This window comes from Bombyx mandarina, chromosome 10 (assembly GCF_030267445.1).
Source record: "Bombyx mandarina strain Sakado chromosome 10, ASM3026744v2".
In the NCBI taxonomy this organism is placed as follows: domain Eukaryota; kingdom Metazoa; phylum Arthropoda; class Insecta; order Lepidoptera; family Bombycidae; genus Bombyx; species Bombyx mandarina.
This window is the reverse complement of record NC_143217.1, coordinates 5,231,608-5,254,269: the sequence shown is the minus strand read 5'-3', so window position 1 is coordinate 5,254,269 and position 22,662 is coordinate 5,231,608. Positions and strand designations below refer to the sequence as shown.

Below are 22,662 nucleotides of genomic sequence, written 5' to 3'. Positions count from 1 at the left end.
ACAAAAAAGTTTATTGAATTCGAATTTTGAATTGTTCATGAAAATAAAAATGTATACTTTTAGAATTTTACTCATTTTTAAATATGGAGTGGACGTTTAAAGAAGACCGTGTTGCAGTTATTGTGTTGCATCGTTGCGATTACGCGCCAATTCAAATTTTTAACATACTGAAAAATTTGAATATAACCAAAAGATTCGTTTATCGTACCATCAAACGATACAATGAAGACTCTAGTGTAGATGACAGGTCAAGAAGTGGTTGCCCTCGGTCTGTTAGGACTCCAGCAGTGATAAAAGCTGTGAAGGCGCGAATTCAAAGAAATCCCAAACGTAAGCAGAAACTGTTGGCCCTTCAGATGGGGTTAAGCAGAACCACGGTGAAAAGGGTGTTAAATGAAGACTTAGGGCTTCGGGCATATCGAAGAAAAACAGGACATCGTTTGAATGCTCGTCTAATGGACCTGAGACTGAAGAGATGCCGCGCTTTGTTGAAGCGGTACGCGGGAAAAAAATATCGGGAAATTCTTTTTTCGGATGAAAAAATTTTTACCGTAGAAGAGAGCTACAACAAACAAAATGATAAGGTGTACGCACACAGTAGTGAAGAAGCGAGCAACCGTATTCCGCGTGTCCAACGAGGTCATTTTCCATCCTCGCTCATGGTATAGTTGGGAGTTTCTTATTGGGGCTTAACAGAGGTACATTTTTGTGAGAAAGGTGTAAAAACGAATGCAGTTGTGTATCAAAATACAGTCCTGACGAACCTTGTGGAACCTGTTTCTCATACCATGTTCAATAACAGGCACTGGGTATTCCAACAAGATTCGGCGCCAGCTCATAGAGCGAAGAGCACACAAGACTGGCTGGCGGCGCGTGAAATCGACTTCATCCGGCACGAAGACTGGCCCTCCTCCAGTCCAGATTTGAATCCGTTAGATTACAAGATATGGCAACACTTGGAGGAAAAGGCGTGCTCAAAGCCTCATCCCAATTTGGAGTCACTCAAGACATCCTTGATTAAGGCAGCCGCCGATATTGACATGAACCTCGTTCGTGCTGCGATAGATGACTGGCCGCGCAGATTGAAGGCCTGTATTCAAAATCACGGAGGTCATTTTGAATAAACTTTAGTGTCATAAGAATCTATATTTTGTTAAGTTCATTTTGGTATATGAATGGTTACATAATGAATAAACTTGTTTCAATTATTTTACATTAAACATGTGACAGAATTTATGACCTGACTAGGTATAAATATCTACTAAACATAAAATACATGTCAAACCTACTTAAATTTTCAAATTAATATTTCATAAAAAAAATTATCGCTTATATGGGTGGATGAGATCAAAGTCCACCTGGTGTTAAGTGGTTACCGGAGCCCATAGACATCTACAACGTAAATGGGCCACCCACCTTGAGATATAAGTTCTAAGGTCTCAGGTATAGTTAAAATGACTGCCCCACCCTTAAAACCCAAACGCATTACTGCTTCGCGGCAGAAATAGGCAACGTGGTGGTATCTACCCGTGCGGACTCACAAGAGGTCCTACCACCAGTAAAAAATTGATAATAAATATAAAGAATAAATTTTGAATCTTAGAAATTTCCGTCCTAATAATTGTATCAATTTTATACTAAAAAGTACTCGTATCGAGTGATGTCACCATTTCAAGACTTAACTTCTGGTTTTTTGTTTAAATTATAAACTGAAAAAACATATTAAACAAGTGAGAAGCTTAGAACGATGACCTAACAACTTCATATAAAAATCGAGCCATATCTATCTATTATTGATCGAAGATATCTATGTACATGTGTAGGTATATAATTAAAAATAAATATTTCGTTTGTACGCTTTTTTTTCCTGTATGCGTTCCTAAGCCACTCATCCGATTGTCATGAAACTTTGTACAGATGATGTTGGGATACCGCCAAAGGTGTCCGCGTCTGTCATAGTACAATCAACATAATATATGTTTTACGTACAATTAACGATACGCCGAAGTGCGAGCGTTTTCACTAGAAATTAATAAATTTATGTTTAGCATTTTGCTCTTGTGTTGCGGGTTTCAAGAAATGCACTTAAAAGAAATGAGCCCATACACCCGGCAGATAAAAAAATATTAGCTTCGATCAGGAATCGGCCTTGAACCCTGTAATGCAACAGCATAACAATATCACTTACCACTAAACCAACGAGGAAAATTATCTACAATACTATTAAAGCTATCAAAATCTCTTGCAACCAACCCCAGTTGGACGGTAAATTTGTATATTTTTATTGCTTAGATGGGTGGACGAGCTCACAGCCCACCTGGTCTTAATTGGTTACATAGCATACAACGCAAATGCGCCACCCATCTTGAGATATAAGTTCTAAGGTCTCAAGTATGTTACAACGGCTGCCCCATCCTTCAAACCGAAACGCATTACTGCTTCACGGCAGAAATAAGCAAGGTGGTGGTACCTACCCGCGCGGACTCACAAGAGGTCCTACCACCAGTAATTATGTATATACACTTCGCATATACATTTTCATTTACGAACAATCGCATGCTCAATTAACGAAATACCAAATTAAAATTTGCATGTTCGTGCGAAATCAAACCTAAACGACTTTAAAATACGCTTTCATGTCAAGCTTCCATTTCCTTCGGCTATTTTTAGTAGAGCCCGCTTGCAGATCGTAAACCCTTTAACAACTATCGAAAATATCAGCAAACAACGTTGCCTTTAGTATGATCAATACAAGGTATGTTTCGGCTCTATAAAGTCTGCTCGTTTGGAATGTCAATCGAATCAATTGTGTGTACGGTACTGGGTCCCACCCCTTGCCGACAAGGAGGCTCACTAATATTTCGGTGTACCTCAACTGAGGCTCCGACGAAATTAAGCAAATTCGCGACGGCTACACGCGATTCACGGCCTGATGAGCGCGAGCGATAGCCACCTTCAACCGCCTTACATATTTCGTCCTTGCGCGTAACCTAATTCAAAATAAATCATGAATATTTTAATTCTGCATAAAATTCATAGTTATACCGATAATTCAGGTGAAAACTCACATTAGGAATGTACAAAACAACATTGTATACGCTCACTGGTAGCCTTGCAAATTATGATCTTGTTAAAGCGTTTTGTTCGTTTCTGTTATACTCACTCGGGGTTGATTCGCGAAAGTCAAAATATGTTGCTAATGATTGGGCACGGCAGGCTTAGTTTGTCACGCGAGCACGTCACTTTCAACTACTTACCTACCTTCCGGCCTGAGTATATTTTTTATCAACCGTATGGCAGTAATTACGTTTGTCATTTAATAGCTATAAATAAATAGTGAGGTACGTGACGTGATGATCGTTCCCAGCTCGGGACGGACACGAGATCGGCTCGGATGTTCGCAGACGGCGCACGAGCTTGGTTGTAGTAGTTTTTCTCGCGAAGCGTCACGGGGTGAGATCGCACGGAAGCGAAGGTTGCGCCCGTGACCGCGCCCGCCCGCCGCGACCGCGACAACCGCCCGCCGACACCGCGCAGTATCGTGCCGCGCTCGCTCATCCTCGGACCTCGATCTGCGCTATCATCCAACGGAAGCAGTGCGCCGACCTCAGTGAAGTGATGTGCTCGTGTTGATTTCGCCGATGATGTGCAGGCGGCGAGTGAGTGCAGTGACGCCTCCAAGCGGCAAAGGTGAAGGACGGTGCCGGCGACAGCGACCGTAGCTCGTCATGTGGAAGTTGCTGATGCCGCTGCTGGCGCTGGTCGCCTTCGGTGGCGGGGCCACGTTCCCGGCCAACAAAGAGCTTCTCGAGTGTGCTAGGTTCGTTCTCAGATAAAAATATTTAAGTATAGGCAGCGGCTTGGCTCTGCTAGGTAGCGGCTTGGCTCTGCTTTAGGCAGCGGCTTGGCTCTGCTTTAGGCAGCGGCTTGGCTCTGCTCCTAGCATTGCTGAAGTCCGTGGGCGACGGTAACCACTTACCATCAGGTGGGCCGTATGCTCGTCTGCCTATAAGGCCAAAAAAAAAAGAGAACATTATAAATCTCTGCAATGTTATCTGCCAATCGTGATACGAACTGGGACCTCGGATGAGCTACAAAAATAATTTAAATGGGCACGCGAAACAATAACATCTGCTCTTAACGATTTTCATCATACTTCACTCTACATACCTACTTTAAAATAAATCGTTATACGCAGTCAATATTATTTTTTATATTCCATGATATAAATAACTGGAAACCTACAAATATACTAGTAACCGGTTCAATGTGTATACTACAGTCTGCAATCACGCGAACGTTATAAATTTTCAAATAAGACCAGTCTATTTATCCGCTCGTCTCTGTGAAACTCAGACAATTCAGTCTGAAGTTTTTAATAACTAATACGATACGAAAATAAATAAGATATATGCAATACTGGATACAAATTGCGATTCGTCGTATACTACGGATTGTATACGCAAAACCGAAGCGGCTGGACATGTCAGTAACCCGTGCCAGGACTGCAACGACTTGCCAAGGTTCGCGGTTGACATAGATAAACATGAGCGTAAACAAGATGAAAACTATTTTGTTTCTTACTAGCATACGTGGGCTATTGCATTCTTACACAGTCCAGCTGATGATAAGCGTTTACTGCCACACTTTGATAACGCAACGTAAATGCTACCAACACATTACGCACTTTGTTCGGTTTTCATAGATCACTGGAGTAATTAACAGTAATTTTACCATTTTAATCTCTCATTTATTATCGATAGATATATGTAACCTCTATACGATTAATCTTAAAAGAGGTTAAGATGTTATAAAGATGACATAAATAGAATTTCAAATATTGAAACATTAGAACATTAGAAGGAACATGAGAAATATAAAAGCATTTTTGAAATATTAAAATATAAAAAGATATAAAAACAGCGGTGAAGCAATAGCTTTAAATGTTGTTTCTCTTTATAAGAGCAACTCAATTTGTGCTATAGTTTTACTAAGCTAAACTGTGTTTTGATATAAATAAAATAATCTATATATATAAAAATGAATTGCTGTTCGATAGTCTCGCTAAAACTCGAGAACGGCTGGACCGATTTGACAAATTTTGGTCTTGAATTTTTCTTTGGAAGTCCAGAGAAGGTTTAAAAGATAGATAATTATGAAAATGCTCGGAATTAAATAAAAATTAGTGGTCGCCCGGTAGTCGAAATTCGACTATAATTATTAATTTAAATTATAAATGACTTTACTTCTATAATCACAGATTTTGCTAAGGCAACAATAAAGACAAATAATATTATAGAAAAACAATATTAATCTATTCACAGCTTGACCACAGACTTTAAAAATAAACAAAATAGTTTAAATGTGTGTGTGTGTCAAATACATGTTGGTGTGTGTAATGTTTTCTTTATTGGTTTAATGTATTATTTATGCATTACTTTAAAAAAATATTAGTATTGTGCACTCCTTCTCTATATTCTTCTATTAGTGTGGAAAATTTCATACTCCTCCGTCCGCGCAATTTTCGTAAAAAGGGATACAAAGTTTTTGCTTCACGTATTAATATATAGATGACAATTTACTTTTTCCTTTGATGTGTCCCCCGTCGGACGGATTCCTTTTGTTTGTTTTAAGTTTATTTTATACAAAAGCTTAGGTCTTTTATTTATCGATTGAGGCACTACGAAGTCTGCCGGGTCAGCTAGTACATTATATATATTTCTTCTGTGCGTGTGTTTGTCACTGAACTCCTCCTAAACGGCTGGACCGAATTCAATGATTTTTTTGTACGCATTTGAATGGCACCCTGGTTGGTTTTGATACACAAATCAGCCCGGCAGATGGTGCTGCAGTCGGTATCTAGGTTATTTATCTATACTACAACTAAATGGCGGGATTGACTTGAATGAATTTTGGCAGGACAACGTCTCTCGGGTCCGCTAGTTGAATTATAATTTTGGACGCCTTCAATGCAGCTATCGTAGAAGCTATCGGCTATGTTATTGTATGTCAGAATTTATATATAGGGCTCATACTAACTTCACATTAATAAAAAATTTAAAATCTTTGTTTATTTGCACAGAGAAAAAACTAACAATATCTTGCTAGATTTGCGAATTTGTATGAGGAGTTTCAACTTCACGTTAAGAAGATCCAAAGTGTCAGTCAGTGTTAAGTGTAAATCGTCTTGCTTATTGTAATTTAGTGGTTTTTCAATTGGGATCGCTTGTTTTCTAAAGCGCGGGCCATTAAATGTGATTTAATCTTGCAAAATGATTAGGACCGTAGTCCAAAGCGTTGTATTGACAAGCTGCAAATGCGTATTCTTGGCGTCCTCGATTTAAAGTAAATAATTATATCACTAAAAATATATATATGAAATAAAATGTTAATCTAGTAATAAACGCAACGGGCTGACCCGGTTCGCAATCTAGATAAAACTTATATTACACCAACAAACCTAAAAATTAAACTAACACGACCCAGTAAATATTTGTTCGATATATTAGGGTTTTTTTTCATTTAAAATATTTATTTAATCAAAATATCTATTATTTTTATTATTATCTATACATTGCTGCCATCTAATAGTAAGGTCATTTATGCCTTTGCGATAGAACTCTGGTGATCTAGATTCTACAAACTTTGTGAAAGCATTTTGTACTACCTCCTAAGAAGAAAAAAATTTATCACGTAGAAAATTGTCACATTTTTTAAAAGAAGAACCTCATAGGTACCATTTGAAAAAAGTTTCACTCAAAAATCTCAAATTATGAAGGTTTTATGTCAATTCGAAGTACCTACAAGTATTACAACGGCAATTTCATACTTTAACTCCTATTATATAATTTTCTAAAAGTATGTTTATAAGTAGCATTTGTAATAATGTTATAATAGGGGATAATTATTTTATTCTAAATTAGCTACACGCCCCGAGCTAGGTCTGTGCGGAGTACAATTTAGACTGCTTGGCTGGAGAGCTGTGCTCATCAGACGAAGCCTATATTTTTTCTAGGACAGAATTTTTTTATTGATTTTTTTTTCAAATTATCATTTGAATTAATATTAGTACTATCATAAAATGATATATCAATAACTCCTAAAATCGATAAGTATAAAAAAATCGGAAATTATGGAAACGACGATAACTTTTATTGCAACTGTTTTTACTGGTGGTAGGACCTCTTGTGAGTCCGCACGGGTAGGTACCACCACCCCGCCTATTTCTGCCGTGAACCAGTAATGCGTTTCTGTTTGAAGGGTGGGGCAGCCGTTGTAACTATACTGAGACTTTAGAACTTATATCTCAAAGTGTGTGGCGCATTTACGTTGTAGATGTCTATGGGTTCCAGTAACCACTTAACACCAGGTGGGCTGTGAGCTCGTCCACAAATGTAGGCAATAAAAAAAAAAAAAATGAAATAGCATTCTGAAGCTCCAATTAAACTATGTTTACTGAAATACATAAAAATCAATGAACAAAAAGCTATGAAGCAAAATCACAAAAAATCGTTAATTAGTTCTAAAGATTTACGCACACAAAGAGATAGATAAAAAATAATTCTGAAAACAATTCGTTTTAGTTACATACTGTAGTTACGACCTTTATATTTTTATTGCTTTTCTATAATATACACACATACTACCTATAGATTCTACTGTTTTATGATATATATACTAATATTATAAAGCTGAAGCGTTTGTTTGTTTGTCTGAACGCGCTAATCTCTGAAACTACTGGTCCGATTTAAAAAAATATTTCAGTGCCAGATAGCTCATTTATTGAGGAAGGCTTATACGCTATATAACGCTAAGACCAATACAAGCTGAGCACCAATAAAGAATGTTTCAAAGTAGGTGTATTTTTCCCTTTTGAGAGCTTCCGCTGCGTGCGCTGCGGAAACAGTTAAAATTTCGCTAAAATAATGTATGACAAAATTGTTCCCCTTTAAAGGTTCTACAAAAAAGTCCGCGGCAGCATAGCGCGATAACATATTTTAAGGTTGGCTCACCTTAACGTTTTTTATTGTAACCAAATTTGTTTATATCTTGATCATTACAGGACCATTCGATAAGTCTACGCTTAAAAAAAAGATTTTTTATATCAGAATCGGTTCAAGCTTTCTTGAGAAGTCGGTGAACATACATAGATAAAAAAAATGTGGTCGAATTGATAACTTCCTCTTTTGAAGTCGGTTAAAAAGCATAATTTTGTTACTTTAAATAGCCCCTTAACATTGTACTATTTTCACTTTCTACGCAAATGAAGAGGTGGGTAAAATTTTGCGTTATGCCAAAGTAACAATTACACGCGGACGAAGTCGCGGGCAAAAGCTAGTTTACTATAAACTAAGTATAAACGTAAACAAACATTTGAAATTTATGTAACAATGTTGAACACAATTGCATGGTAGCTATCAATTTCCGCACGAGCTTAATGATGTTTATTCGAAGAGAAGGTAGTTTCGACTCGATGTCCCGAATTATAAATTTCACAATTTGCCGTAAACAAATTGTGTTTTAGCGTTTGTGCATACTGAAACAATTTGGTCATTGAGGACCAAAGGATTAAAATTAGGACCTAGGGCCATTCAACGGATTTTCCTGATAACCATGTAAAAATAATAATTAAATAATATTGTGAATGTGTATGTTTAGATAGAGATTTGAATGATATTTCGCACAGATATAATTTATAATCGGGATGAAGGCATGGGATAATTTTTATTATGGTGAATGACATAGCGAGAGCAATGGGTACATCTGGGTACATCAAATATAGGAATATAACAGTGAGTGCGCTGGTTCGTAATACCTTTTTTTTTATTACCTAAGCTGATGGTCTACTAGAGAGACCATATCAGCGTAACCTTAACTAGTAGGTGAGCTCACGGGGCTCAAACCTGACGATGTTGCTAACACAATCCCTAGCATGAGCCGTGCTTCGCAGAATCTACCACCGGATCGGATACGCAACCCACTGAGAAGATCCGGCGAGAAACTCAGTGGGCTGTCTGTGGGTTAATTTACTTGCAGAGCCCTTAGTCGCTAGCGACAAGTTCGATGCGAACGATGACCGGTGCTTGGGGTACCTAAAAGCACCGTTAGTGGATCGGTAAGATCCGAAATGACATGTTTTGAGCGACGTCGACTGTTTACCATTTGGTCCGCAGGGTCGGCTATGTAGTTTCCGCGGCCACGATGAGAGGATTCTCATGTCGCGCCGCTTTATCGAAGTGGGGTAATACCGTAAGCCGTTCCAACGCATCTACAAACTTACTGATAGTTAGTTATCCCGGGAAAATGCAACGTATTTCATTATTTTTAAATTAAAAATTTGCTGTGAATCGTCATGTAACAACTAAAATCAACACAACATGTTCTTAATGCCTGAGAATATTTTTAAATTTAAAATATTAACAGTCCATACAAATACAAGCGTAGACAGAACGTCGGTCGTCGTATTGTTACGAGTATACCCAACTACGTATATTGCCCACGTATGAAAATGAAATGACGCCGGCTACCTTCGAAATTACGTAGCGAGACTCCTTTGCATGAAAATTTTTGTAACTGCTCTTTCTTTTGTCATCGATTACACGATTTGTACGTACATTGTATGTTTTAAAATTCATAATACATATATTTCTTAGGACTAGAGCTCCCGCAGTAGTCGAAATTCGACTATAGTTAATTGGAATTGTAAGTTTGTACACTATTATGATTGTATTTTATACTTCTAAAATCACAAATTTCGCCAAGACTACACTATAAAAAATATTAACAAAGGCAAACAATATTTAATCTATTCTCAATTTGACAACAGACGCCAAGAACAAAAGTTTGACAATAAATAGTATGCATTCGTGTGTGCGTCAAATACATGGTATGTAGTGTGTGTAATGTTTTCTTTATTGATTTAATGTATCTTTTATGCATTATTTTAAAATAATATTAGCATTGTGCACTTCTTCTCTATATTCTCTATAAGTGTGGAAAATTTCATACTCCTCCGTCCGCGCAATCTTCGTAAAAAGGGATACAAAGTTTTTGCTTCACGTATTATTATTATTTCTTAGGATACAACATAAAAACATAGTTAAAATAAATTGGAAGTTATCGTATTTTATACCGTATGTTCCATGGGGAGTGCTCTGAGGAATTGTTTGAGATGATTCCATCATCTCGTTTTTACTATCGCACCGCCCGCCACCAGAGTAGAGTTCATCCATACTACCTGGAGCCACTGCGTTCATCCACAGTGCGTTTCCAGAGATCTTTTTTACCACGTACTATCCGACTTTGGAATGAGCTCCCTTCCACAGTGTTTCCCGCGCGCTATGACTTGTCCTTCTTCAAACGAGGCTTGTGGAGAGTACTCAACGGTACGCAGCGGCTTGGCTCTGCCCCCGGCATTGCTGAAGTCCATGGGCAACGGTAACCACTCACCATCAGGTGGGCCATATGCTCGTCTGCCTACAATGGCAATAAAAAATATATTAAAAGAGTTACTTTAATTCTCGAATGATGTAAAATTTTACAAAATATAATAACAAACACCTATCAACAATTAAATAAAAAAGATGTGTGGTATCGTGGGACACCGGATAGGAACGAAGTTCCTTATTATAAAATTATTAATTTTAAGTTCTATTCGAGGTATAAAGAAAATAATTATTTGGGTATAAATTTTTTATTATGATTTTTTTATTGATAAAAAAAACTAAACAACTTTATTTTATTCACAATGATTTATAAAAATATATATATACAAACGTCATCACGTAGACTATACATTAGACACTGTATAGCCATCATACCAAGACTATACATAAATAATAAAAATCTTACGTTACGGACGTTTTTTTCCCGGTTAGGGTACCCCTCCGCATCGTAAGGAACTTCGTTCCAAAAATATAAAATATATATTATATTATTACGATAACGTGTTTTAAACGAGCTCGCAATAAATTGCAGTTTTAGTTTAAATATTATTCTAGTATCTAGCTGGTATTGCTATTATATCTATCTCAGTTTAGTTACCAACACAACACTCGTAAACTAGAATCATGTTTTAGCTGCATCTACATTTAGACGAACTTTACTCTTTCTCATTAAATTTGAAACGTTATATTTTCCGTTGTTAGAACAATTTCCCAATTAGCGAAACTTCAACGAATGGGTAAACCGTCGACGTCGCTCAAAGCACGTCATTACGGATCCTCCTGATCTATTAACGGTGCTTTTAGGCACCACAAGCACCGGTCACCGTCCTCGTCGAACCCGTCGCTTGCGACGAAGGGCTCGACGAACGAATTAACCCATAGACACAGCCCACAGAGTTTCTCGCCGAATCTTCTCAGTGGGTCGCGTTTCCGATCCGGTGGTAGATTCTGCGAAGCACTGCTCTTGCTGGAGCCATTGTTAGCAACTCTCCGGTTTGAGCCCCGTGAGCTCATCTACAAACGTTAGGGTGAAGCTGAAATAGCCTCTCAAGACTATCAGCATAGGTTGAAAAAAAAAAACTTCAAAAACCGGGATGTTTCCATTGTAAAAAAAATTATGACTGCACGAGAATGACTAAAGGTTAGTTTTATTAGTAATTACGGCGTTTCGGCATATAGATTTACAGCCCTATTAAAGTTTTCAACTGTTTTGTACTTTTACATGTTCTGTTATAATTTTCTTTTAACGATTACCTAACTAGCCTTGGTTTGCGTAGTTCATAACTGTTTTTTCTTTTCGTTTCTGAAGTGCAAAGAATTGTTTGTATGTGTTGACGCACAATTTTTAACTTGACGCAGTGGCCTGACCATGTCTCTAATTTAGCAGTAAAACAGTACGATTATCTGCTGTTGATAGCGTCGAAAAAATAATTGTTACCACGCGAGAAAAGGGTACGATATACCAATATATAGTATTCCTTTTAATATTTCATGATTTAAAAAAAAATGTAATCATTATTAATTCGTCAAACTTACTTTTTATTTTACGTCTAAATATGCTTTTTTTAGAAGATAGACGACCGAAAAAAAGCATGACTTTTCACATATTAGCAAAGTTCAACGAATGCACGAATGGTGAACCAATAAGGCTAAACAATAGCTCGACATGCGACGCGTCAAAATGTAACGCGTTTATCACAGCTATTTGCGTCATTAATAAGCCAAATATAAATCGAGGTGCCGGCCGTGGTAATCGTAAATATAAATAAACCCTTCGGACACCTATAGATGCAGCCAGTACGCTTCGTGCTCGTTCGATACATGTAGACAACTAGATGGATAATGATGTCTTTAGTGACGCACGTTATCATTGCATAATCTCGGAATGCACTACTGTAAGTACTGTAAGCCCGCCGAGTTTGTTTCGCCGGTTCTTCTCAGGACTGTGGCTTTTTTTGGAACCGGTGGTAGAGTTAACATTGTTAATTATATTTTGACATTCAACAAGTGTGGTATGCTGACATCTAAGTTGAAATAAATGACTTTGAATTTGAATTTGGGCCATCTGAATGAAGTTCCAATATTATGAACTAAATGTTGTCTCTCGATTAGATTTAGTCCACTCGTATTATACGGCATGATTTCAATTGTTTTACGTGTAAATTTTTGTTATTGTTTAAGATATGAATAAGGTATTTTTGAACTACCTTCATTAGTTAAATATTTAGGTTAAAGATTCCAAAAGCTTAATGCTTAAAAATGAGGTCTGCACGGTACTCGTAATCAATTTAACTATAATAACTTAATAGTACTAAATATTTGATGTCGTTATAATGATAATTAATAATGAAAATTGTCGTTCTGGCTTTTAGTGTGAAATACTCCTCAAACTACTTCGACTAATCCACGATCAGGCGCCCACACTAGTTAGTTTCTTCAGCTCATTTCTTAGTCAACTGTCTTTCGAATTTCTGTTTCGAGCTCTAGTGGTGGAATTTGATCACGAACCTGCCTATTTCTTCAGCAAAATACGTACGTTCTGATTTGAGGGTCAGGACTTCTGTCATGTCAATGCAACTGAATCTTCAACCTCATGCTTTTTGGGAATACTAGGTAACAAATTTGTAGTAAGTAAAAAAAATCTTAATAGCTTTAAATAAAAAAACTTCGATTGTTTTAATTTGATTTTATTATTTCGCGTTTACTGGTTGCATTTCGAATGCTTCATAATTTTCGTGATCAGGGACGACTGAGACGTTGGAGTTAATAAAATGAAAATAATCAACAATAGATTAAACCATAAAAGAAGTTTCCATTATGTCTACGACTCGTGAAAATAGAACAAGATTCTGGTAACTACCCTTACACCAGTCAGGACAATACACAGACTGCAGTAATTTACTTAATTTTATACTTATTCGCAATTCCAGTTTTACAAATATTTAAGTGCGCGCTCACTACAAAACACGCAACCTTCCACATTATTTTATATGAAACCTCTTTAGGCGCATTAAGAGTAAAATTTTACTCGCGACAGATTCGTTACGACTACAGAGAGAAAAGATGACAGAGAGACAACTTAGGAAGAGCGAGAATGAGAAAATAGATAGAGCGTCTCGCGAACCACTCTTCGACCGTGGAGAGGAGGAAAGGACAAAGTGAGCTAGGTCGTTTCTCTTATACACAGCATTCCCTATTACAAGAGACATTTTATTTTAGGCTAAAAAATGAGCGTAACGTGCGAACTTATTGTGGTACACTTCATTCACGATTGTTTGCATAAGAGTTAGTGTATTGCGAAAACGAACGCTCTGAGATCGTGATCAGTGAATGATAAAAAAATGTTATTTTTTGTACGTTATTACAAAGTTAAGGCGTACACTGTGTGCATTACTAATAAAAATCTTACGTTACGGACTTTTTTCCCGGTTACGGTACCCCGCCGCATCGTCCCATAAGGAACTTCGTTCCAATAATTAACTAAAACAATAATCTCGTAAACTGTAATCATATTTAAACTATCATCAAATCAAAGTGCGTTTCTTGTAGATTTTTATTAGACATCTAATTTAAATCGTATGTTTTTCAACGGTTACACGATCCAAGAATTACCGGATGTGACACGCTGTAATGACAGACAATTTATAGCGTTTAATATTACACATTACATTCTACATTTCATATATAGCTCTAAAGAATAGTGGGTTTAGTTCTTGTAAAAAAAAAGGAACGAATCCAGTAATGTTTAAAAAGTGTGAAGCTTTTTGAGGAGTACATGACCAACTTTTGTATAATGACGAGTCGTCGAAGGAACTATCGGCTCGGAAGGAACAGGAAGAAGTAATACCTTGCTACACATTGTCTCTCAGTCCCAGGATATGTAGCTAAATAGAATACCTTGATTATAGAATACCAGGAGTTTTTATTCTTATGGAAAAAAATCACAATACGTCCCTTCGATTGCAACGTTTTTATTTAAAGACGTATTTATCAGTATTCACTGGTGGTAGGACCTCTTGTGAGTCCGCACGGGTAGGTACCACCGCCCCGCCTATTTCTGTCGTGAAGCAGCAATGCGTTTCGGTTTGAAGGGTGGGGTAGCCGTTGCGACTATACCTACTGAAACCTTAGAACTTATATCTCAAGGTGGGTGACGCATTTACGTTGTAGATGTTTATTGGCTCCAGTGACCACTTAACACCAGGTGGGGTGTGAGCTCGTCCACCCATCTAAGCAATAAAAAAAATTCACTTCTAACTTAAAACTAAGAAAGTTCTTTTGAACAGAAAACGTAACAGTGATTTTTTAAATCGTATTATTGATGTTAGCAAATTTCACGGAGCTAGTGGATCACGCGAGTTTATATGCGGTATGACGTAACGGTTTATGGTGCAACATTTAGCTAAAGAAAATTGATTCAGCAGAAAATGTAATTCTCGGACACGTCACATTAATTTTGTGTCTTGTAGACTGAAGTGGCTTAACGAGCTTTGAGATGCCTTGGAAAATATACTGAAACCAATTATTATTGAGTTTAAATTATGATGAAAATTTAGGTATTTACTGATCTATGGGCGTATTGCGAGACCGCACGGGTAGATAGGTACCAACGCTCTGTCTATTTCTGCTGTGAAGAAGTAATGTGTTTCAGTTTTTGAACAGCGTGGCAACTGTTTTACTATAAAACTAAGATTTAGACCTCATGTCTCAAAGTGGGTGGCGGCATTGACGTTGTTGATGTCTATGAGCTCTGATAACCACTTAACACCAGGTGGGCCCCTTGGCAATCTTATCAATAAAAAGGTTTTTTTTAAATCCATTTCCATAAAATTCGTACCGTCATAAATTAAAATGGTCTTTAATAAGTAGATACACAGCCGCAGGACAAAATAAGTATAGTTTCAAACTCGTCACTTTACCTTTGCAAATAAAACGAGCAATATATTGTTATTGTTGTATGCACGATGTCATAGATACATACAACGCGGCCAGCAGCTCGGCAGACGTTCTGGAAGCCAGCCAAGTGCCGACTGTCGCCCGGGATCATTGTCAGCGGTGCAAGAGTGCTATCAAACAGATCTCAAGTTTACTGATGCGAACCAGATTACGCGGTGACCTTCTGGAATTAATTCGAAAGACGCTTTCAGTAACCTAATCGTTCAGATTTATGTACTATATCTATATATTAATACGTGAAGCAAAAACTTTGTACCCCTTTAGGTATACGCAAATTGCGCGGACGGAGGAGTTTGAAATTTCTCACACTTATAGAGAATATAGAGAAGGAGTGCAGAATGCTAATATTTTTAAAAAATTATGGCCTTTTTAATACCTTCATTCAATAAAAAAATACATTACACACACTACCATGTATTTGACACACTTCTTCTTCTTCTTCTTCTCCATCGCTCCCTCGTTGCTGAGGATCGTGACTCCGTTTCAGCTTGTCGACTGCCAGCCTCCATCGGTTCCGGTCAGTTGCCTGGTGTAGTGCAGCGCTAAGTGGTCCGCTGGTTTGCTCGGAGATCTGGTCGGACCAACGTTAGGGGCTCCGGCCTCTAGGACGTTTTCCTTTTACTTTTCCAGTGACCATCAGACGTTCCAAGTTGTCTACACCTCTACGGGCAACGCGGCCAAAGTAGCGCATTATGCGTTGCAGACAGGTGGCAGACAGGCGTTGAGCGTTCTCCATTTTAAGCTGATGTAGGACCGAGATGTTCGTGCGGTGGGCTGTCCATGGAATCCTTAATAGGCGGCGCCAACAACACATTTCAAAAGCATCAACTCTGTTTCGGTCAGCTGCTTTTGTGGTCCATGTTTCTGCTCCATAGAGAGCGATTGGAAAGACCAGTGAGTGCACAAGATGTATTTGGGTCCTATTCGAAATGTTACGATCTTTCCAAACTTTGCTCAACTGCGTCATAGCTGTTTTAGCCATTCCAATACGTCGGCGTATTTCAGGCTCACAGCTCCCCTTATCCGTGATCATAGAACCAAGGTAGAAAAACTGGTCTACGGCCTCGTATTCTACGTCTACGACTAGCAGCTTGGTCTTGCTTTTGTTTATTGCTAGTCCCATGCTTAGGCTTATAGCATCTAATCTGTCCAGAAGTTCCTTTATCTCCGCCTCAGATGATGCAAGATGACACACACACATATATAAATACCCTTTATTTACTGTCAAACTTTTGTCATTGCATTAAAATCTGTGGTCAAAATGAGAAAAGATTAATATTGTTTATCTTTATTAATATTTGTCTATAATATAGTCTTAGCGAAATCTGTGATTATAGAAGTATGATAGTCTTTCACAATAGAACATAATAATTTTCAAAGCTATGTATAATTTCAATTAATTATAGTCGAATTTCGACTACAGAGGGACCACTAGTTGATATATAAATAAATGTACCGTATTTAGAGCAGTTACTTAAAACGCCATAATTTTAAATACCGCATTTTTTTTTTATTACAAGTCACAAGATTCTAATGATTGGATTCCAATAAAATATTTATAACATTTGTTTTTTAGTCCTTATACGGGTGAATGAGCTATTAAGCCCTGGTGGTGTGAACTGGTTACGTCCAAAGATTTCAAAACCTAAATGCCGCCACCTAGATAAATACGTTCTAAGCTTCAGTCCTATAGTACAACGGCTGCCCCACCATTCCAACTGAAATACGTTACTGCTTCGCCGCAGAAATAATCGCGGTGGGGGTATCTACTTGTGCAGGCTTGCAAGACCCCCTACCACCAAAATTTTATATGAATTAGCTCTTCGGATGTGGTAATGACACTGAATTCATTTGTTGATTTGTTTCTCTTTGGGGTTTGACTTAGTTTATGAAGCAATTTCTCGTATTAATCTTAATTTCACTGAATTCTTAAATTATAAGTCTTCGGCACTAGAATATTGATAGGTTATGTCATTATTGATTATTTTTTATGTCATTAAAAACTATGACTGCAGCACGATTAAAATCCAGACACTGAAACTATAATAAAAATGTAATGTCTTTCGCATTAAATAATTCATGTTTGTCGTGAAAAGCATCTAATGGTCGTACCACCTGATGCTTGGAACCAAGTTAAAGTAGCTGAAATTCTCGAACTAAATTTCCAGAAATTCCTTTACAAATATTAATCTTGTAACAATAAAAGAACACATTAGGTATTTTACTTGTGATAAGTATAGTTACATAATATTTGTAGATAGGGACCAGCGAAAATTATTGATTTTAACTTCAAGCTTACGTTTTTTATTCTAAACTACCATTTACGAGGAGCTCACTGCTCATTTAGTGATAATTTTTTTTTTATTGCTTAGATGGGTGGACGAAACCTGGTGTTAAATGGTTACTGGAGCCCATAGACATCTACAACGTCAATGCGCCACCCATCTTGAGATAGAAGTTCTAAGATCTCAGTATAGTTACAACGGCTGCCCCACCCTTCAAACCGAAACGCATGGACGCGTGGACTCACAAGAGGTCCTACCACCAGTAATTACGCTAATTATAATTTTGCGGGTTTGATTTTTATGACACGATGTTGTTCCTTCACCGTGGAAGTCAATCGTGAAAATTTGTTGAGTACATATTTCATTAGATAAATTGGTACCCGCCTGGGATTCGAACACCGGTGCATCGCTCAACACGAGAACACCGAATGTCTAATCCTTTAGGCCACGACGACTTCATACACACAAATAGTTACCGGAGCTGATAGACCGAACACGGCAGTGCGAATGTCATTATTCACATTAGGACATGAGATCAAAAGCTCCAATCGTAGTGTTTAACAGCTGTTCCTCACATAGTAATTCACTACTGCTTCCCGGCAAAAATAGACAGAATAGATGTGTCTCTACCCTTACGCGCTCATAATGGATGCTAACGCAATTACCCGGATATAATAATTGCAAGGAAGTCGTCGTGGCCTAAGGAATAAGACGCCCGGTGCATTCGTATCTAGCGATGCACCGGTGTTCGAATGCCGCAGGCGGGTACCAATTTTTCTAATGAAATACGCACTTAAGAAATGTTTACGATTGACTTCCATACTGAAGGAATAACATCGTGTAATAAAAATCAAACCCGCAAAATTATAATTTGCATAATTACTGGTGGTAGCACGTCTTGTGAGTTCGCACGGGTAGGTACCGCCATCCTGCCTGTTTCTGCCGTAAACCAGTAATGCGTTTCGGTTTTAAGGGCGGGGCAGCCATTGTACTGTTACAAATGAGACCTTAGAACTCATGTCTCAAGGTGGGTGGCCGCATTTACGTTGTAGATGTCTATGGGCTCCGGTAACTACATAACAGGTGGGTCGTGAGCTCATCCACCCATCTAAGCAATAAAAAACAAAAACCCCGGATTGATTACTTTGAAATACGATAAATAGTATCTATTATATTAATATCTAAAAAAAGATAAAAATTTCTGTATTAGCGTGATCTATAAACATATAATTCTTCTTTAATATTTCTGAAATAATAACGATTTCTTAAAGCTCTCCGTTAACTAATCACTTTTAATTGATTGACGGTTTCGTGCTACGGTCACGATATGTGCTTTGCTTTACTTGGCAACCTCATTATTTACGTGACATTGACCTCATTTTGATTCTTCATAACTGCTCTGTAAACAAGATCGGTATGTTAGGCACGCGATTGTTGTTGCCTTATGCTATGTACTGTTTGTTATCTTGGCCCTTCAAACTGAATAGATAGCATCGTTGTAGGAACTTGCCATGAGCCCTCATTGCCCACGAAGGTAAATACGATAACTATGTACTCTCCCACTATTACTGTAGACTGTTATCGACAGGACGGTATGTGGAGAAAACTTTTAGACAATACGACCCATCGAATGGTGACTGGTTACCGTGACTTATTGACATTAGCAATGCCAGCACAGCTAAGAAGCTGCCTACTGCTGAGGAATTGCTCTAAATCTCGTTTGAAAAGGGACATACCATATAAGATAGTGGTGATTTTAAGTCTCATCGAAGATCAAAAAGAAAAATCACAATTATAATAGAGACCAGCTTGAGGAGACTATAACATAATTCCAATAAGTATACTCGTAAATGTTGATTTGAGATTGATTTTATTACGCAACGCTTTTCCTACATCTTTGAAAATTTATTGATGAATATTAAGTACAATAATTATTTGGCATAACTAACACCAGTGCTAAATATGAAGCTTGACATAAATGCGTAGCTGTCAGCACACTAGGCATTTTACCCTAGACATCAACCCATCGAAAAGTACTGCGGTGCTATTTCAGAGGGGAAGCTCCACACGGATTTCCTCCCGGATTAGGAGGAGGAATCTCACACCCCCGATTACTCTCTTTAGACAACCCATACCCTGGGCTAGGAAGGTCAAGTACCTGGGCGTTACCCTGGATGCATCGATGACATTCCGCCCGCATATAAAATCAGTCCGTGACCGTGCCGCGTTTATTCTCGGTAGACTCTACCCCATGATCTGTAAGCGGAGTAAAATGTCCCTTCGGAACAAGGTGACACTTTACAAAACTTGCATAAGGCCCGTCATGACTTACGCGAGTGTGGTGTTCGCTCACGCGGCCCGCACACACATAGACACCCTCCAATCCCTACAATCCCGCTTTTGTAGGTTAGCTGTCGGGGCTCCGTGGTTCGTGAGGAACGTTGACCTACACGACGACCTGGGCCTCGAATCAATTCGGAAATACATGAAGTCAGCGTCGGAACGATACTTCGATAAGGCTATGCGTCATGATAATCGCCTTATCGTTGCCGCCGCTGACTACTCCCCGAATCCTGATCATGCAGGAGCCAGTCACCGTCGACGCCCTAGACACGTCCTTACGGATCCATCAGATCCAATAACCGTTGCATTAGATGCCTTCAGCTCTAATACTAGGGGCAGGCTTAGGGACCCCGGTAACCGTACTCGTCGAACTCGACAAAGAGGTCGACGTGCAACCTAACCCATGCATCAGCCCGCTGAGTTTCTCGCCGGATCTTCTCAGCGGGTCGCGATTCCGATCCGGTAGTAGATTCATTCGCGAAACAATTGCTCTTGAGTTGTTAGGTCTCCTTCGGAGGCGCTCGGGCAGTTGTTAGCAAATCCCGCCCCTCTTGGCTGAGCCTTTGCTCGCCCACCTGTCCTGGTGAAACTGGAAAGGCCTTCGGACCACCAGTACACTTTCAATCATAAAAAAAAAAAAAAAGCATTTTACCTATTAAGTGATAAATATAATCCATTGTTTGAATAAGTTAATTAACTTATTTAAAACAATAAGATAACAGTTATCCTTTGTAAGACGCCCTATTTTTATCAGAGGCTTTAACTTGGTTTGCGTCAGTTTAATCCATTAGCGCATCGCGACGCAGCCTTCGCGTGTAATTGCATTACTTTCAACTAAAATAAGTTAGCTTTATAATTTACGATAAATTAAATTAGATGCCAAGTTCCGAACTAAATTGCTGAGATTGAAATCAGTGCTTTTAAAGCGGATTTTTTTTTCTAACATTTTACAACGACTCCTTGCACTAACATTAACACGTTGACTGCCATGTAGATCACTGGTGCCCTATGTTGCGCAGTAACTATGTCGATTTTTCTCTTCAATCCTCGTACTAAGGCGCTAGAATAATTAGTAGACTTTGGGAAAGACGAATCCGAAGATACTGAGAACGAATCGATTTCTAAAAGACCTAAAAGACTAAAACATACATTAACAAACAAAAGAAGGTAAAGTTAGGCAATCCAGGTGGTTATAACATAAATCGATATAACTACTTCAGTGTGTAGGGCGCCGATGACCTACATGGCAGTCAACATGTCTACATGGAAGTCGTCATGGCTTAAAGGATAAGACGTCCGGTGCATTCGCATAGAGCGATGCAACGGTGTTCAAATCCCGCAGGCGGGTATCAATTTTCTAATCAAATACGTACTTATCAAATGCTCACGATCGACTTCCACGATAAAGGAAGAACATCGTGTAATCAAACCCGCAAAATTATAATTTGCGTAATTACTGGTGGTAGGACCTCTTGTGAGTTCGCACGTCTAGGTACCATCACCCCTCCTATTTCTGCCGTGAAGCATTAATGCGTTTCGGCTTGAAGGGTGAGGCAGCCGTTGTAACTATACTGAGACCTTACAACTTACATCTCAAGGTGGGTGGCGCATTTACATTGTAAATGTCTACGGGCTTTAGTAACCATCTAAGAAAAATTAAAAAAAATAAACTCTATGTAATTGGCAAAATTTCTAAACACACTATAAACCTATATTTCATAATAATAACAGTAAAGTTTTATATTATAGAAGAAATAGTCGTAGTTACTCAAGAAGGCTTTAGAAGTTGGTAGGGAAGCCCGAAAGGGTTGGTAGCATCTTCCCGCCCGGTTTAAATGGTGCTATACTCATTATTAAAACAAAATTGAGAGTCGGACCTCATGTTACGCAGTATGGTAACCAACAAACACCAGGTGGGCTCTGAGCTCATACATCTACCTAAACATTATAGAAATGTAAAAAGCAGTTGAAAGAGGTAGGAGTTTTGTGCCCATATTATTTCAAAAATAGAAGATAGAATATTGTCATGTAAGATCCTCTGACGGCTTCTGTTTCACTCAAGGTTTAACGCCGAAGAATAACTAAAAATAAACATAGATTTCTATGTTTATTTATATGTTTATCTTTTTTTATAAAAAAAAAGAATAGTTTAAAAAACTAACAAAATACGCTTTTATAGAAAATCCAGCTAAAAAATAGAAAAAAATTTTTAATAAATTTTAATTAAAAATAGTGTAAGTAAAAATGATTTTATTGTAAGTAAGTAGTTATTCATAAAATATTTATAACTACTTAAGCCATAAATATTTATAACTACTTATACCTAGCACCCCACGCTTTTTTACAATAAAATCATTTTTTCTTACACTATTTTTAATTCAAATTTATTTTCTATTTTTTAGTTGGATTTTCTACAAAAGCGTATTTTATTAGTTTTTTTAAACTATTATTTATTTTTCATTTTTTAGTTGATTTTCATTATTATTTTCAATTTTTTATTATTATTGATTGTCATCGATCCTTAATAAGTATACCAAATTTCCTAAGTTTTGAAGGGGGTCAAAATCATGTTCAAAGATTCCGTTACAAACATACATACATACGTCTGAAGCTAATAAAAGCTTATTTAAAAA

At 37.8% G+C, this 22,662-nt stretch overlaps 1 protein-coding gene across 4 annotated transcripts in view; it reads left to right on the top strand.

Moving 5' to 3' along the window:
* Positions 1-3,051: 3,051 nt before the first annotated feature.
* LOC114247914 (gamma-aminobutyric acid receptor subunit delta) overlaps positions 3,052-22,662 on the top strand; it is a 36,833-nt gene continuing 17,222 nt past the window's right edge. The window contains exon 1 of one of the 4 annotated variants that reach the window (XM_028181000.2): positions 3,052-3,820. Coding sequence is in view for 3 of the 4 variants with exons in the window: in XM_028180997.2 (XP_028036798.1) it covers positions 3,729-3,820 (92 nt within the window). In the remaining variant the exon portion in view is untranslated. The remainder of the gene's footprint in view (positions 3,821-22,662) is intronic. The other 3 variants (XM_028180997.2, XM_028180999.2, XM_028180998.2) reach the window with 3 other exon arrangements.